We start from the raw sequence: 18,134 nt of genomic DNA, 5'->3' as shown, positions 1-18,134 counted from the left end.
GAAAAGAAAATAGTCACTCTCTAGTGTTCACCAGGAAATTCAAGGCAGAAGTGTTTCTCTTACCTTTTATCATGCTTAAGCCCTTTCCACTAAAATCAAAGGGGGATGAAAGATTGCAGTTTTGTCTGGATTATTGCCAATTTTGGGTAGGTAGATACCACAAGTAACTTGAGAGGTATGTCCCCAAATGGTTTGCAGTGTTGCAGAGGATGCATTGGGTGGCTCTGCCATGACTGCACAAATTGAGAGCCAAACTTAAGGATTCTTTTTTTCTATGCATAAAATAAATAAACCTCTTTGGATTCTGATTCTTTTTCCCTATTAAGCAATTTCCATGAACTCAAAAGAGGACAGCATCCCCTCAACCTCTTTTTATGTTTAAAAGTGAGCATGTGTTCTAGGATTTGTAGTGTTAGATTGTATTTTCCAGACGCAAAATAGAACAAGGCTCCTGCACCTTTAATGGTTATGTAGAACAGGGAATTTCAGCATGCACAGCAAAGCTACACCTGTTGAAATTCCCTCTTCTACACAACTATTAAAGGTGCAGGAGCCTTTTCCGCCATTGTACTGACCATCCTTTAAAACGGTGGTACTGCTTTGAACTGTTGGTGTGGAAAAGGGAAGGACTCATCCAACAGTTTGTGATTCTCAGTGCCATTCTATTTAAGAAGTAAGTCAACCAATTACATTTAGTTCTAGCCTGTGGGAACCAGCTAGCCTGACCTAAAATTAGAAGAGCTAAATTTAAAAACAAAATATTGGAACAGCTGGCTGTACAGCAATTTTAGCCAGTTAAATAATCTGTTCACATTTATTTTTACTAAAAATAGTTTTAATTCATATGCCTAATCAGTATTTCTGTCTTAAGTATTTCATCAATCATTTGACCACATATGAATTAATACTGGAGAGCAGAGATGGAGAATCTCCAGCCCACGGGGCAAACATGGCCCACCAGGGGGTCCCAGTATGGCTTGCAAGGCTGTTTTTTCCAAACCACATCCACCTGTCCCACATCTGAAACCAGTTGTTGGGCAGGTACTTACATGGCTTCAAAGGAACAATCAGGAGCTTAAAGTAAGTTCCTGGTTGTTACTTTGCTGGAGCAAGAGGCACTCTCACTTTGCTCTGGGATGGGGAAGTATTTCCACTGAAACTGTTGCTAAAATTGAGAATTTTGTCCTCTGTATTTTAACAGCAGTTTCAGTGGAAAACGCTTCCTCCTCCTGGAGCAAGCTTTGAAGAGCAGAATGGGGCTGTTTGAAAGCTCTTTTGCAAATATTCCTGCACTGCTCTTTGAACTTCCAAAAACCCATTGGTCTTCAGAGGTTCAAACACCTGAAGTCATAGTGTCATCTCTGTTATCTTTTCGGCACTCATTGAAGACTTTCCTCTTTCAACAAGCCTTTTAAGTTAAGACCTATCCCAGTCTGCGTTTGTGTTGGAATTGCTTTTAATATGTTTTTTAAAACATTTTTTTCTAAACAATGTTTTTTTAACCCTTTTTATTTAAGATTTTTTAAAGCTTTTTTTAAAGAATGTTTTTAAGGTTGTCTTGTTTTAATGTATTTTAAGGTCTGTTTTTATGATGTTTTAAAGTGTTTTTACTGCTTTTGTTTGCCACCCTGGGCTCCTGCTGGGAGGAAGGGCGGGATATAAATTAAATAATAAATAAATAAATAGTGATGGCAGGTAATTGACAAGTGGGAGGCACCACCCACCTGTCAAATTTGGCCCACCACCCAGAAAAGATTCTCCACCCCTGCTGAAGGGGAACATAGGTAGCTGCCATATATTAAGCCAGACCATTTCCCCTTCTAGCTCAGTATTGTCTACTCTGGCCAGCAGCCCTCTTCAGGGTATCAGTTAGAGTCTTTTCCATCACCTGCTACTGAATCCATTTTCAGCTTCAGATGCCAGGCATTAATCCTCTGACCTTCTGCAAGTAAAGCATATGGGAGTTATGGTTCCTTGGAAATATACTGTGTACTCAGATATATTAAGAATCAATTGTCCACCAGGATTGCCAAGTGACCAGAATGAAAGCAGCTTGGTCTGCTCCTCACCCTCTAACAAGCATTTGTCCTGCAGAAATAATAAGATGAAGCCATTCAAGTGTTGGCACCTGCTCATGTTTGCTAATCAAACTTCTATGAAAGCCATAGATGAATAGGTACCAGTTGCTGTAAAAACCTGGCAACCCTACTGTAAACTGCAGTGCAGCAGCAGCAGAAGGAAGAACATTTTAGCTCTTTGCAATTATCATAGGTTGTACATATGATCTAACAGAGTGCAAGGATGAAGGTATGGGTTCATGTCATATTATCTGTGTGAGTACAGAGCAGTGATTCCCAAAGGTGATCTGCCAGTTCTAAAACAGCTGTAAGACTGAGTTTCTGTCCTTCCTTAATCTGGCCTAGGGATCGACAAATCCAAATCTATCGATTTTGTTTTCTTTCACATTCTCTTTTTTTCCCAATCTTCAGTTTGCCACATTTCCACATCAGTTTGTGATTTTTTTTAAAGCTATCACAAAAGTACATTACTATTTGAGTGCACATTTCTCCTAATATACATATTTTTGTATGCAGTGTTGCCTAATATACACATAATCTACACATTTTTGCATTTTGTAATATAATACATTTTTGTATGTTATTCTTATGCATACTTGCCTCTAATGTATATCTTATTGGACTGCATCACAAAATTTAGAGAAGTGTAAAATCCAAAGGGTATAGCTCCATTTCGATCTGCATATTGTTTCAGAAAGTGCAAACAGGTTGGTTCACAATGTGATGTAATCTTAAAGCTACAGTGCCAGGTCTAGCAGATCACCCAATAGTTCTAAGGAACTCACATATGAAGTTACTGACCTACTGGCTCTACTATGTAAAGGGGGAGGATATATTTTTAAAACCAGGTTGGGAAAATGGATCTAGCTGGTGGTGCACATCCTGACCTCTCCCACACCACATGGGGCACTTTGACAAGTGGGTGGAGCCAGTCCCCTTCCATATCAATGGGGCAGTGAAATCTGCTCCAGGTTTTAGTCTGAACTTTCAGAGAGCTGCCCAAGCTGCTGAAGCCACCACTGCCCCTTCCCCTCACAGCTGTGTCTCTGCCAATTCCTTGATCTGCAGAAATTAGCAAATGAAGCATTGCAGAGTGTGAAGGTAAGCCTTATCTTCTGCTAATTGCTGCAGAACGAGCCACTCTTAAAAGCACAGGGGCACCTGGAAAGTTGGCAACCAAATGCTGGCATGACTTTTGTAGGCATGAGGAAAAGAATGGAAGCTTGCTGCCCTCACTGAAGCTCATATTTCGTAGAAGAATGAACTCTCTCTGCTGTGGATCACCTCTAAGCAAGGTGCTGTAAGTTACAGAACATTCCTCCTTTTGATATTAAATAGAATGCAATTTCAGCATCTGTCATGAAAGTCTCAATGCTAATAAACACAAATAAGAAAGATAGCTCTTCTAACACTGGTTTCTTTGCCCTTATTAAAAATGAATGCCTTGCAGGCATTGTGGGAATTCAAAATATACATCCAGGAGTGTAGCTTGACAGAGGAAGATTCAATCAACAATGCCTGTCTATTCTTCATCCCCCACAGGGGCTCCACAAATCAGGGTACGAGTAACTTCCCACAAAGAAACTGTCAAAGGAACAGAAAATCCCTCTGGTTTCTAGAGGTACCTATTTCATGGAAGTAAATTCCCCCCCCCCCCGCTTATTAAATGCTGAAGCTGGCATATCTCCTGCAACAATGATTCCCCCCCCCCCCGAAATCACACCTTTTGTCATTCAAGCATCTATCTAATCTATGAGAGGGGGGGGAGGATGGACAGCTTGATGAGGATGCTTCTGTTGTAGCTGTGTTAGCCTCATGGCCCTCAGGGGTTTGTTCCTGTCACCTTCACTCACAGAAGTAATTGAATTAGGTTTAAAAAAACCCATGCTTGTTTATTTATTATTTATTTATTTTATTTCATTTTTAAACCGCCCATAGCGAATAGCTCTCTGGGCGGTGTACAAAAGATTAAAAGTACAGAAATACAAAATATCACAATAAATAAACTGAAACAAAGAGATTTAAAATTGTAACATTAAACGCTTTAAAATGCCTGGGAGCATAGCCAGGTCTTAACCTGGCGCCGAAAAGATAGAAGCGTCGGCGCCAGGCGTATTTCTTCAGGGAGGCTATTCCACAATTCGGGGGCCACTACAGAAAAGGCCCTAGATCGAGTAACTGTCCTCCGGGCTTCCCGATGGGTTGGTACCCGGAGGAGGGCCTTAGACGCTGAGCGAAGTGACCGGGTCGGTTCATAGCGGGAGAGGCGTTCCACAAGATACTGCGGTCCCACGCCGTGTAAGGCTTTATAGGTCAATGTTCTCTTGCATTACAAGAGATGGACACATTAAAGGTCATGGATGGGGAAAAGAGCAGCACTGCCATAATGGAAGTTCTCACACCTAAGTTTCACCACCATAATCCTGGCCTATAGTGAAACTGGTTACAGCAGGGGTAGGGAACCTATGGCCATCTGCATGTTGCTGGATTACAAGTCCCATCCATTCTGTTGGTCATGCTAACTGGAGGAGCTGTTGAGAGTCAGAGTCCAGCAACATCTGAAGGGCAACAGTTTCTTCACCCCTGGGCTACAAAGTTTACCCAGAAGGACTGGTGCATAGTTAAAGATATAAGGCAGCATTCATCAACCTGGTCCCCTCTAAATGTTTTGGACCCCAACTCCTATTATCACCCCTGACCATTCACCATGCTGGGAGGGTCCCATGAGAGCTGAAGTCCAGCTACATCTTGAGGGCCACAGGTTCACCACCTCTGCTTTAGCTGCTACATTTCAGAGTGCTGGGCAGCTGTTGAAAACACAGGAAGAGGGCCAGAACAAAAAGGTGTCTGCAGCTGATGGGAGTCCAAAAGAGTGCTGGCTGGAGCTGATGGGTGTTGTGGGCCAGAACATCTTGAGGGCACCAGATTGGTGAAGGCTGACATACAGCATCATTACTGGGTGGGGTGGGGTGGGGAGAGAGGTAGAATCAGTCCAAATGCATTAAGGTGCTGCTAATGGGGAGCATAAAAGCAGGATCCAGGTGCAAAACAAGAGCCAGGGAATTAGAACTAGATGTGCAGGAAAGGAAGTATGCAGAAACACAACTCAGAGTCCATGTTCCTGAGGCAAGACCTACCTATAAGCTGACCTGAATATATTTGTACTTGGATCAGAGTTAGCAAAGACTAGAACATTCCATGGGGTTGGGTTATATCTCTGGAGCCTCCTGCAGAAAGGTAGAAGAGTGGCAGCTCAGGAAATACCAGAATGAAACTAAAACAAAGAAATGATGGCCCCAGTGGACAGAGTATGAAGAATAATACACCAGAGGTGGACAAAGAATTGCTGCTCAAGCTAACATCCCACTGGCAGCAGGGTTGCTTCCACACTTGGGTCTAATGCTGCTGTGGCATTGCTTTTCGCTACTGAGCTGTAATTAAAATAGTACTTCCACACAGCACTGAATATAGCTCTGTAGTCTCCATAAATAATCTGGCAATGTCCATCGAAAAGATCAAGAGCCTACTCTAAATCCCACTAGAGTAGAGGTTCCACTTCTCCCTGCCACTGCTCAGTTAGTGGCTTTGCCCTTGCAAATGCAGCCAGAAAGGATAACATGATGAGCTATTCTTCTGACTACAAAGGGGAAAGCAGTGATTAAAACCACACCCAGCAAAGAACAGGAACTGAGAGCCAAATCAGGGATGATGCAGCTATGTAAATAAGCAGGTGGCATTTAAGTATAAAGAAGGAAGAAAGCAATGGTCAAGGAGGAAGCTATTAACTAAAGGGATAATAGCCCTGAAAAACCTCAATAGTGTTTTGCTGACCACAATGTTCATGGATGATAGGAATTGTAGTCCAGCCACAGTTTCCTCATCCCTGATTTAAGAAATTCCTTTTTCTTATCATTTTTCTTTAGAAGCTTGTCTGTTTTAATTTCACACTCTTTTAAGTACCTTATCTCCAAACAGACCCCTCTTGCCATAAAGAGAAGATATGCTTCATTCCAAAAAGTTGATGCCATTGAGTGGGCAGGTGTTTCATACATTTTATATGATTGTCTTTCCAATTCCAATGATCTATTAGTATGTCATCTTGCAGTCACAGAAGTTGTAATTCTGGCTGCTACACTTAAATACAGGACCATTTCCTATGTTAGGTTTTGCATTATGAAACCAAATGGAGTTCAAGAAAGGTGGAGTGGATTTCAAAGAGTTTTAAAAGCAGGCTCCCTCTGCTCCAGTAGTAACCACTGGGTGACACACAGAAAGCTTGTGGTTCCCCAGTGTGATTTCTCCTGCTGCTCCTTCCCCTTACCACACACTTGCACAGAAACCAGAGATGTATAGAATTCATTACAGTCTGGTCAGGCCAAATGGTAATTGGCTGACTCTTGTTTGCAGTCATATACTAAACATTGTTCTGCATAATTGTTTTGGACCTTTTTATTATTATTAATCTAGTCCGGGGGATGTCTACCTGACTCTCGCAGGGGCTATAGTGCCTGCAAACACCTGGCCCCGGTCTTTGATCTCTTTTTTTTTAAAGTAAGTTTCTAGCCCTCCTAGAAAGAAACATATAAAGCAAAATGTATACATACCCTTCTAAGTGATTTCTATGAAATGACCCGGCCTGGCTGCTCCCCCTGTCACTGTTTATAGCCAAGGAATGAAGTCAGTGCTGTGATTGATTAGTGAGTTGTTTGAACACCAGGCAATAGGAATCTCTGGGGTCCTAAAGAGCAGCTGTTTTCCTCTCCCCTTTTCTGCACTTGTCCTGCTTCTGTCTGCAAATACTACTACAGAATAAGCATGGGTGGATGCTAAAGAATTCCCTCCCAAATGGCAAATGCAAAATGTGAAAACTTTGCAAAGAGGCTTAGGCATGGCTCCTGCTGGGCAGCAACTGATGTCCAGGTACTCCTTAAACCATCTGTCTGCAGAGGGATACAACTGGATATAATCCACTAATTCCACCATGTAACTGCCTGTCACTAAGATCTTCAACAGAAGCACTTCTTTGGGTGCTCTGGCTACCTAACGTGTGGTGAGTTGTGACCAGGGAAAAGGCCTTCTCACTGGTGGTTCCCTGAGTGTATAATGCTCTCCCCAACTTGCTGACTACTTTGATATCATTTCAGCACCAAATACCTTTTATTACTTCCAGGCTGTTTAATCTGATCTGTCTTAACTCTGCTCATTGCTTTTATATTGTTCTTTTACATTATTTGATGTTAACTTTTTGCTGTTTTAATTTGCTTTTAGATGGGGCCAGCCCATCAGCCCTACCACTGGGCAAAGTGAAGTGGCAGCCTCAAGCAACGAATGCCAGGATCAGAGACAGGTGACAAGGTCCTGGAAGACAGAGCTATATGTGCTGATGGCCTGCCCTGCATTCTCCTAAACCAGCCTGGTGCCCTCATGTGTGGTGGAGGATAATGTCTCATCACCAATATGACAGTGAGATTCCACTTCCAGTCTGCTTAGCTTCTGCAGTGGGGAAGGCGTTGTCATTCACCTGAGACATGTCATTCACCTGAGACAGCAAATTCTCTTGGACTGAGCCAACTTTTAGGGAGCAATCCTAAGCTCCTGTGGAGGATAGCTGAGGGGTCAATGGATGCTGCAGGCCTCTCTATACACCAGCAGAGGAGGAGATCTATGGGTGGAAGCCTCCTTGCTGTGCAAGTGGAATGGTCTGCTGCTGTCACTATAGTGCCAGTAGTATTTCGCAGGTGGTGGGCCTGAAAACTGGATGTTCCAGTGGGGTGTCAGGGGAGGCCTTGGATCAGTCCAATCCAGAGCCTTCTTATTTTCTCTCCCATTATGGTATCAATGAGGGGGAGGGGATTTTAAACAACTGAACGGGGAAAATAAAAATTGGAAAATCAGTCCCTGCTGTTTCTGTCCTCACTTGTTAGAGCTGGCAGGGCTTAGAAAGGGTTGGTTTGTCTGCCACAGAATTTCACCACCTTCGCATTGCCCTATCACCAGGATCAGGTCCGACATTTATATCTCCAAGACATTCAATCGCCACAAGTCTCAGCCTACCGTCCTTGGGCTGGTCAAGGGTAATAACAGAACTGGCACTTATCAAGGTGTTTATCTCGGAAACGAACAGCCTACTAACCACTCTAACTAAGTTCATAGCACAACTCTGTTCAGAGAGAACTAACACTCCAGATAAAACTGAGGGTGCCCAAAATTCTCGGACCCAGTCTTCCCAGGTCTCCGGCTCGACTGAAAGAGGCTCTAAGAAAGCAGGCCTGACACAAAAACGGGACAACAAACTGAAAAAATCGAAGAATATCAAAAATCCTAAGCCTGCTTTGATAAGAAAAATGAATTTCAAACCTCTATTTAAAATACTGGATGCTCTACCGAAAAAGGAAAAAACAACGGCTGAAGTAAATCTCTCGACTCCAAGCAAATTGGGCCCCCCTATTGGTAGCGAGGATACTACAGCTGAATCCGCCATGGAATCGTCAGACAATGTCAACCCTGCTCAAAACCTCATCAAAGTACACTACGACTTCTCCCCTCATACTTCTTCTTGTAATTCAGCGGACTGGAAATTAAAATTAATGAGAAACAAGTTAGCGGGTACTTTCTTATTTAAGACACCTGACTTTTGGCCAATTTCTTCAATAAGACAGCTCTTTGACACCTGCCTGCGGCCTTTCTTGCCAGACTTACAGAAGAACTGCATTAAACACGTGACCCATTTGTTTTCATACGACTTAGAAAGACGCGTAATTCTGACCTTTCATTCACCTCACCTTGCAGACCAGATTTACAAACTCAGAGATGACCTAGGTTCCCAGGGCATCCTGGTGCATCGTTATTTTGTCAACAAGGCTCCACCAAACCCGCTTTTCAATCACTCACAGCTACAGCCGGCCCACAAAGAGAACCATCTACAAGTACTTTCCAGCAACAATAGACGCCATGGACACACATCTTCTCCTCCCCCATGCGCCCATGATCGAATATTGGAGGCCAACACTACTTCTGAGGAGTGGATTACAAACAATGAGAATTTCCTACCTGAAGAACATTCTCTCCTAGAATCATATGACCGATTGCCTAAAATTGAACAGGCAAAAATTGTTAGTAGACTATCTCATCTCATTCAAAGACTAACAAAGGAACACCCTGAGGCAAATGGGGTCGACCTCTCAAACTGCCCTCCCTCTGCTTTGGAAGACTTCATCGACTCCTCATTCAAAAATCTAGAAACTCATTCTCCTTGGCAACCCTTAGCACCAAATAACAACAATGGCGTTTCAACTTCTGTCAGTAAGACGGGTTTTCCAGATATCCAACACAATAAAATGGCCCTGGACTCCCCTTTACCAGCGCCAAACTTAACCTGGCTTGAAAGGCGTTTATTACAACCGGAAGAATTGGGTAACCCGGAAAAAATTCAGAAGACTAAATTAGAGATCCCGAGGAACCCAGTACTCACAGCCAGAGTAACTTCAAATGTTAACATTCTAACCCCATTAGTGAACATCATCACCCCATGTCCATGACAACAGCAAAATATACTAACTAATTTAAATGACTCTGTTTCTATTTCCAAAACTCACAACGGACCCAATACACTGAGCATTCAGGCCTTGGACCCCCCATTGTCTATTCTATCGTGGAACATAGCCGGATGGAAGAACAAGTTGATGGACCTGGCTTTTAAACAGTTCCTACAAACCTTCGATATAATTTTTATCCAGAAAACCTGGCTCATATCTGATGAGCCAATTGGACTCCGGGGCTATAAATCTTGGCAGAAACTTGCCACTAAATCTGCACCCAAAGGACGAGGGAGAGGTGGCCTGGCAATATTGGTCGCCACTCACCTCACTGGTCATGTCATAGAGCTTAAAGAAGAGGCCCCGGCTTGCTCCCTAGCTGTGGGCTTGAGGTTTCCTGGCCTCCCGCCTATTATTTGCATCAATATTTATATTCCTCCGTCCAACTCTTCTCAGCCAGTCTCTCCCTGGAAGTCGCTGGAATCCTTCTTGGAAACACTCCAAGATAGTTATCCGTCCTATGAGCTTCTCCTTGGTGGCGATTTCAATGCAAGGTTGGGACCAAGATTTCCAACGGGCCATGTAAATCTTTGTGATTCACTGGAGGGTTTTCCTCTCTCATATAGATCAGCAAAGGATCACACAGTAAACAAATATGGAGTAGCCCTTAGCCATTTATTACAAAAATTTCACCTGGTTTGCCTAAACAGCTCCCCTTTAGATCTTTCCAAAGGCAATTTTACCTCCTTAGCAAGAACAGGGGCCAGCGTAGTGGACTACTTTATAGGCTCTCAAACTTTGATAAACAGGGTTAAGCAACTGGATGTATTACCGAGACCAGAAAGCGATCACCTGCCCCTAAAGTTATCTCTTAGGGTTCCTTGTATTGGCAACTCGCTCCTTATAAAGACTTCCCGTCCCGATTCTCTGGATGGCTGCATACGTCGTAAATGGTCACAAGACATAGGGAAAAGGGCCCACAGTATGCTGCAAATAAGTCCTCTCCCTTCATTACGCCGCATGGCAATAACAGTCCCTCAGAACAGCATCAGTGTATATGAATCCATCATAACTGAGCTCAGTCCACGGATAACAGCCCTTACGGTCTTTCCAGCCTCCTCACACCCTAGCACTTGGTTTGACAAAGAATGCAGGGCTTCCAAGAAACATCTTATCCAATTAATCAAATCATTCTGAGTCAATAACAATTCCGATACTTTCCATCAATTATTAACACAGAGAAGGGCCTATAAAACTCTACTCAAAAATAAAAAAAATCCTTTCAGCAGGCAAATTGGAAGGCCCTAGCAAAAGCGGCCTGTGCTATTAATGAGTCTGAATTTTGGAGACTTTTGCAGGGAAATCTTGATCCAGCGCCTTATACATATATTCCTCCAATTATTCAAGAGGACTGGGTTGCCCATTTCAGTTCAATCTTTGGCAGCCCACTCCCCTTGAGTCCTGTGGAGATAGCAAAAGAGCTGGTTGGCCTTCCGTCTTGGCCACCAATTACTTCTGAAGAAGTCGGAGAACTTATATCCTCCCTGAAATTAGGAAAAGCCCCCGGGGAGGACATGCTACCTCCAGATTTCCTAAAACTAGATTCATCATGGTGGGCTCCCTTACTTGCCGCCCTTTTCACTCACATTAACAGTACAGGTAAAATCCCACATGGCTGGCTAACCAGCATTGTGGTCCCCATTTTCAAAAAAGGAGATCCCACCATACCAGCAAACTACCGCCCCATAAGTCTACTTGATATACCATCAAAGCTGTATAGCCAACTGCTCTTAAATAAGATAAAAGACTGGGACCAGTCTAATCACATAATATACGAGGAACAGGCTGGCTTTAGACCAAAAAAAAGCACAATCGATCAGGTTTTCACACTATATCATCTCATGAAGGAAACAAGATCAAAAGCTCACCCTTCCTTATATCTAGCCTTTGTTGACTTTAGCACGGCCTTCGACTCAGTGGATAGGGGGCTTTTATGGCAAAAACTGGCCAATTCAAACATAGATAAAAGATTGTACTGGCTGATTAGGGCTCTTTACCAATCCAATGTAGCCCAGGTACGCCAAAGCAACACAGGCTCCTTGTCAACCAAAATTCCAGTCCTCAGGGGGGTTAAACAAGGTTGCCTATTGGCTCCTTTTTTATTCACTTTCTTTATTAATGACCTTGTTGAAGCACTTACATCACCTGCCTTTCCCCCCCCCATTGGAGACAAAAAGATCAGTACCCTCTTATATGCTGACGACGTGGTATTATGCTCCCTAACAAAAATTGGGCTTAGACGTATGATACACAAATTGAAAGAGTACTGCGATTCCCAAAATCTCAAAATTAATCAGTCCAAATCAAAAGTCATGATCTGTGGGAAATTTAGGAAAGCCAAAAACAGCTGGCTTTTAAATGGGGCCACTCTTGAACAAGTTCCCACTTTTAAATATCTGGGTGTACATCTGTCCAATAGTTTATCTTGGACCCCGCAAATCAAGGCAGCGGCCCTAGCCGGTTCCCGTGCACTAGGATCAACCAAAAAGTTCTTTTTCACACGGGGGGGTCAGCTTATTCCCCTGCTGATAAAAATATTTAAAGCAAAAATACTCCCCAAAATCTTATATGGAGTAGAACTCTGGGGAAATACAGCCAGAACTAAACTTGAGTCCATCCAGAACATATTCATGAGGCAATTGTTAGGTCTCCCACAGGGGACCCCAGCAGCCCATCTCAGAGCCGAACTCGGACTGCCTTCAATAACGGCACGCATAGACTTAGCTCTCCTAAGATACTGGCTTCGACTCAATAACATGGACGATGCATCTTTGGCCAAGCAGTGTTGGCAAGAACAAATGCAGTTGATCGAGGGAGCCTCAGAATGGCTGACAATTCTTTCCAAATATGACCTCTCCCCAGCTAAAATTATGGATCCCAGTAACATCGCCCTTCGCAATTGGATCCTTGACCATGACGCTGCACAGGACCGTGCATCCATAGAGATGGCCCCCTTCTCAAGATGGTACCCCTGCATTAAACTCAATCACCAAATCTCAAACTACTTAGAAGCCATAGATAGACCCCCCATTAGAAGAGCCTTTACGGCTCTCCGTTTTCAAGTCATGCCTACGGCCTATCTTGAAGGACGGTTTCGGGGTATTCCTGTGAACCAGCGCCAATGCATTTATGGCTGCAAGGCCATCGAGGACATCGTGCACTATTTACTCCACTGCCCACTTTTTGAGGACCCCAGACAAAAATTTCTTTCTCCCTTTTTAAACCTCTTAGGGCCTTGCTCTGACAGAGAAAGAGTTTACGCGCTTTTATCCGATGTTTTTAGATTAGTGACCTTTGCAACTGCCAATTTTGCGGTTGCAGCTCAAAAACTGAGAGAGTCCTTTGTTGTAGAGACAAATGCCCTTCCAAGCCCCACACGAAATGCTTTGACATGATGTGTTAATTTTATACTTTTTAATTTTTACTTGTTTGTATCTTGCATATGGCCTATGGCTAATTCTGCAATAAAGATATTCATTCACCTTAGCATTGCTCTACCCTTGAAATGCTGGTTATTTGTTTGTTGCCCTGGGAACGCACTGAAGGGCGAGGTATAAAGGCATGCACTTTAAAAAAAAAGCCTAAAATATAAATAAATGAAAAATAAACTCAATGTTGGGACTCGCACATTCTTTAATAGCTATTTTCAGTATGTTATTGAGAGCAGCCTTGGGGTCTGATACGTAAGCATAAAGTGGGAAACAAATTAAATGAAGTAAATAAATATGTAAATTAAGGGTTGTTTTTTTTTTGAGGGGGCAGCTTTCTTGGAATAGTGGGATTTTCAAGCATTTTAAACTGAATTAACCGTTGGTATCTGTTTTAAGGCACACCACTAGGGGAAGGTGGGGATTAAATACAATTGATTGCTGCTATTCCTATGTTGGGTGGTCATAACAAAGAGGGAGAAGGAGGGCATCACATATGTGCTTTTTATATAAATCTAATGTAGAGTTGCTTGTTTAGAAATAATTACAATAACTTAAATGGAAACATAATACATCTCACCACACCGAGGAAGCCTGTGACCAGGAGACCTGTGTACTTGCTCAGTCTGCTGCCTAGACTTGGAGTGTGTCAACCATGACAACTTCAAGGCCTCTCCTGCTCTCCCTTCTTAGAGTTCTTATCTTCAAACCAGACTTGAACTGGACACCCCTTCAAATAGAACAGGGGTCGGGAACATTTGGTTCTTCCAGATGTTGCTGAACTACAGCTCCCATCATCCCAGGCCATTGGCCATGCTTGCTGGGGCTGATGGGAGTTGTAGTTTAGCAACATCTGGAGGACCAAAGGTTCCCCATCTCTGAAACAGAAGACACCTTCAAACAGAGTATTTTCCTCTGACAGCCCTTTGAACAGAAGGCTATCCTCAATAAAGAAGAATACACAGTTGCCCTATTCCTATGGGCAATGCCTGCCAAATTTTTAGTAATACAACAGAATCCAATGCAGTTCTCAGTTTGTGAAGAGCAAACACCTGCACATCTTTTTGTTCAACCAAGCACAGTTGAAGTTAGAGCCTGTTTGGGGGATACAATGTTTGGTTCAGAAATGCTTTGCTCTCATTTTCATCCTGGCACACTTGAACATGTCTCCCTCCCCTCCCAGTTTTTCTTCAGAGGTATTTAGTTGCTGGCTGGCTGCTCAGATGTTGACTGAGATTGTGCTTGAAATGCTCCTTCCAAACTAGCTCAAATAACGACAAACGGGAAAGAGCTGACATGCTTTTTTGATGTCTTTGAATCCACCTTCCAGGAAGAAAAAGCAACCTTCCATTGAGAAGTTAGGTAATGCTCATAGGTCAAAATGTGAATTCCTATTCACGCTTACCTGGGAGTAAGCCTCACTGAACCGAGTAGACATATATAGTTGCATGGATAGTGTCATAGCATAATGTCATCACTAGGTGTTGCTAGACTTAGTTGTATCTTGGTGAATGTAGGAGTTCACCAGCGCACATGCTGGCTGTGACTGATGGGAGTTGTAGTCCAAGAACAAGGCCACAGATTCCTTATTCGTGGTCTGCTACACTCTCCAGTGTTTCAGACAGGAGTCTTTCCCAGCCCTAGCTGGAGACACCAAGGTCTGAATCTGGGGCTTTTGCATGCAAGGCATGTACTTTTCCCACTGAGCTACAGCCCTTCCCGCTGGAAGAGTGAAGCCAGAGACAGGCAACTTTTTCTCTTGAGGGCTGCATTCCCTTGTGGACAATCTGTTGGGGCCACATGCTTGCTGTGGGCAGGGCCAGCAGTGTGTGGGGCCTTTTCTGTCTGTCCTTGCCCAACATACGCCGGTGGAGGGACAGATTGCTCTTGTCGGATATATGAATTGATTGCTTGCAGACGGCTTTTAAAGTCAAAAGCACCTGTGTGCTTTGGATCCCAGCCATTGGTTTTTGTGTTCTATTGAGTACTGTAAGGAGGGGTGTGATAGAGGAGTATACAATTACATATGGTGTGGAGAAAGTGGATAGAGAGAAGTTTTTCTCCCTCTCTCATAATACCAGACCTAGAGTCATCCAGTGAAAGCAAAGGGTGGGAGATTTAGGATAGATAGAAGGAATCACTTTTTCACACACTCCATGCTTAACTGTGGAATTCACTACAAGAACTAGAGATAGTTGGAAAGTCATGACGGTTTTAAAAGGGGATTGGACAAATTAATCTAGGATGAGGCTATTAATGGTCACAAGTCATGATGAAGATATATATATATAGTGTGTGTGAGTGTGTGACAGAGAGAGAGAGGGAGAGAGCGCACACAGGAGAGGGCCATTACTGGCAAGTCCTCCTTGAGGCAGTGGGGAACAGGATGCTGGACTAGATGCTTCTTTATTTTATTTAACAAAATTTATATACTTCTTGATTGTAAAAAACCTCTACACTGTTTACAAAAAAACCCATTATCAATAAAACAATTAAAACATTTTTGAAACAAAACTAACTAAAAAGATTAAAACACATCAGCATCTATGTGTCTGGAAAAGCTTATCTACTATTGGTTCAACAATTTTATTTTTAAAAACCTTCAGGTGTGCCTTGGAGCCAAATGTTCCACATACTTGGTTATTATGTGCCTTCAAGTCGATGACGACTTATGGCGACCCTATGAATCAGCGACCTCCAATAGCATCTGTCATGAACCACCCTGGTCAGAACTTTTGTTTGGTCTTCCTCTTTTTCTACTCTCTTATGTTTTTCCCGGCATTATTGTCTTTTCTAGTGAATCCTGTCTTTTCATTGTGTATTCAAAGTATGATAACCTCACTTTCATCATTTTAGCTTTTAGTGACAGTTCTAGTTTAATTTGTTGTAACCCAATTATTTGTCTTTTTCGCAGTCCATCAGCTCTCCTTCAGCACCACATTTCAAATGAGCTGATTTTTCTCTTATCCCCTTTTTTCACTGTCCAACTTTCACATCCATACATAGAGATCGGGAATACCATGGTCTGAATGATCCTGACTTTGGTGTTCAGTGATACGTCTTTGCATTTGAGGACTTTTTCTAGTTGTCTCATAGCTGCCCTCCCCAGTCCTAGCCTTCTTCTGATTTTTTGACTATTGTCTCCATTTTGGTTAATGACTGTGCCGAGGTACTGATAATCCTTGACAAGTTCAATGTCCTCATTGTCAACTTTAAAGTTACATAAATCCTCTGTTGTCATTACTTTAGTCTTTTTGACATTGATCTGTAGTCCTGCTTTTGTGCTTTCCTCTTTAACTTTCATCAGCATTCGTTTCAAATCATTACAGGTTTCTGCTAGTAGTATGGTATCGTCTGCATATCTTAAATTATTGATATTTCTCCCTCCACTTTTCACACCTCCTTCATCTTGGTCCAATCCCGCTTTCCGTATAATATGTTCTGCATACAGATTAAACAAATAGGGTGATAAAATACACCCCTGTCTCACACCCTTTCCGACTGGGAACCAATGGTTTCTCCATGTTCTGTCATTACAGTAGTCTCTTGTGCAGAGTATAGGTTGCACATCAGGACAATCAGATGCTGTGGCACCCCCATTTCTTTTAAAGCATTCCATAGTTTTTCATGATCTACACAGTCAAAGGCTTTGCTGTAATCTATAAAGCACAGGGTGATTTTCTTCTGAAATTCCTTGCTCCGTTCCATTATCCAATGTATGTGTGTGATATGATCTCTGGTGCCTCTTCCCCTTCTAAATCCATCTGGGACGTCTGGCATTTCTCGCTCCATATATGGTAAGAGCCTTTGTTGTAGAATCTTGAGTATTACTTTACTTGCATGGGATATTAAGGCAATAGTTCGATAATTACTACATTCCCTGGGATCCCCTGTCTTTGGAATTGGGATGTATATTGAACGCTTCCAGTCTGTGAGCCATTGTTTAGTTTTCCATATTTCTTGACAAATTTTTGTCAAAATTTGGACAGGTTCAGTCTCAGTAGCCTGTAGCAACTCTGTTGGTATGCCAGCTGTTCCTGGTGATTTGTTCCTTCCAAGTATTTTAAGAGCAGCTTTCACCTCACATTCTAAAATTTCTGGTTCTTCATCATATGGTTCCTCCGTGAATGAATCTGTCATCTTTGCATCTCTTTTATAGAGTTCTTCAGTGTATTGCTTCCATTTTCCTTTTTGTTTCATCTCGGTCAGTCAGTGTGTTCCCCTGTTGATTATTCAACATCCCTACTCTTGGTTTAAATTTCCCTTTCATTTCTCTAATCTTTTGGAATAGGGCTCTTATACTCTGTTCATAGGGTTTTTGTGGTAAGAGGTATTTCAGAGGTGGTTTACCATTGCCTTCCTCTGCATCTGGTGTCTCAGCTGTGACCATTCTGCCTTGGGTCACCCTGCTAGAAGTCTAGCCTCTTGGTCTAGACTGCTGACGGCATTGCTCTCAGCTTCTTCAACACTCTCACCCCCCGTTAAGGTGTGCATCCTAAAGGGGGGTTCCACATACTAGATAGCTCTTTAGTCTGATCCAACAGGGCTCTTATTATGAGCAGCAATGGAAACTCTCTGAGACATTTTCTAAAGAGAAGAACACTTAAGGTTACTTTGCCTATTCATGATGGCATGTTGGTTATTACAGCACATTCAAATCTGGCCATTGACTTCTTTTGGTACTCCCTTATTAGAAACATAGGGGTGGATCCAGACCAAGATACCAAATATGAATCAAATGTGCAAAGCTAATTGTTATTTAAGTTCTATAGATTTTAATAGGAACTAAGTGTTACTAAATTATCCTCCATGGCGCAGAGTGGTAAGCGGTGGTAACGCAGCCGAAGCTCTGCTCACGGCCGGAGTTCGATTCCAATGGAAGTCGAATCTCCGGTAAAAGGGGTCGAGGTCCACTCAGCCTTCCATCCATCCGTGGTCGGTAAAATGAGTACCTGGCACATACTGGGGGGTAAAGAAAGGCCGGGGAAGGAACTGGCAATCCCACCCCATATATACGGTCTGCCTTGTAAACA

At 42.8% G+C, this 18,134-nt stretch overlaps 1 protein-coding gene across 1 annotated transcript; it reads left to right on the top strand.

Annotated features, from left to right (window-relative positions):
- Nucleotides 1–557: 557 nt before the first annotated feature.
- On the top strand, nucleotides 558–13,063 carry LOC133387186 (uncharacterized). Its single transcript, XM_061631431.1, has 3 exons — nucleotides 558–673; nucleotides 3,280–3,378; nucleotides 7,347–13,063. Exon 3 carries the CDS (start codon nucleotides 8,423–8,425, stop codon nucleotides 9,614–9,616), a length of 1,194 nt encoding a protein of 397 aa, XP_061487415.1. The 5' UTR covers nucleotides 558–673; nucleotides 3,280–3,378; nucleotides 7,347–8,422; the 3' UTR covers nucleotides 9,617–13,063.
- Nucleotides 13,064–18,134: the final 5,071 nt, after the last annotated feature.

The sequence above is a fragment of the Rhineura floridana genome, chromosome 6, assembly GCF_030035675.1.
Source record: "Rhineura floridana isolate rRhiFlo1 chromosome 6, rRhiFlo1.hap2, whole genome shotgun sequence".
Classification (NCBI taxonomy): Eukaryota; Metazoa; Chordata; class Lepidosauria; order Squamata; family Rhineuridae; genus Rhineura; species Rhineura floridana.
The sequence above is the reverse complement of the archived record's forward strand: the minus strand, read 5'-3'. Positions and strand labels throughout refer to the sequence as shown.

Bases quoted from the DNA above. Each gene is read 5' to 3' on its own strand.
- LOC133387186 (XM_061631431.1), top strand. From the start codon at position 8,423: ATGAATTTCAAACCTCTATTTAAAATACTGGATGCTCTACCGAAAAAG.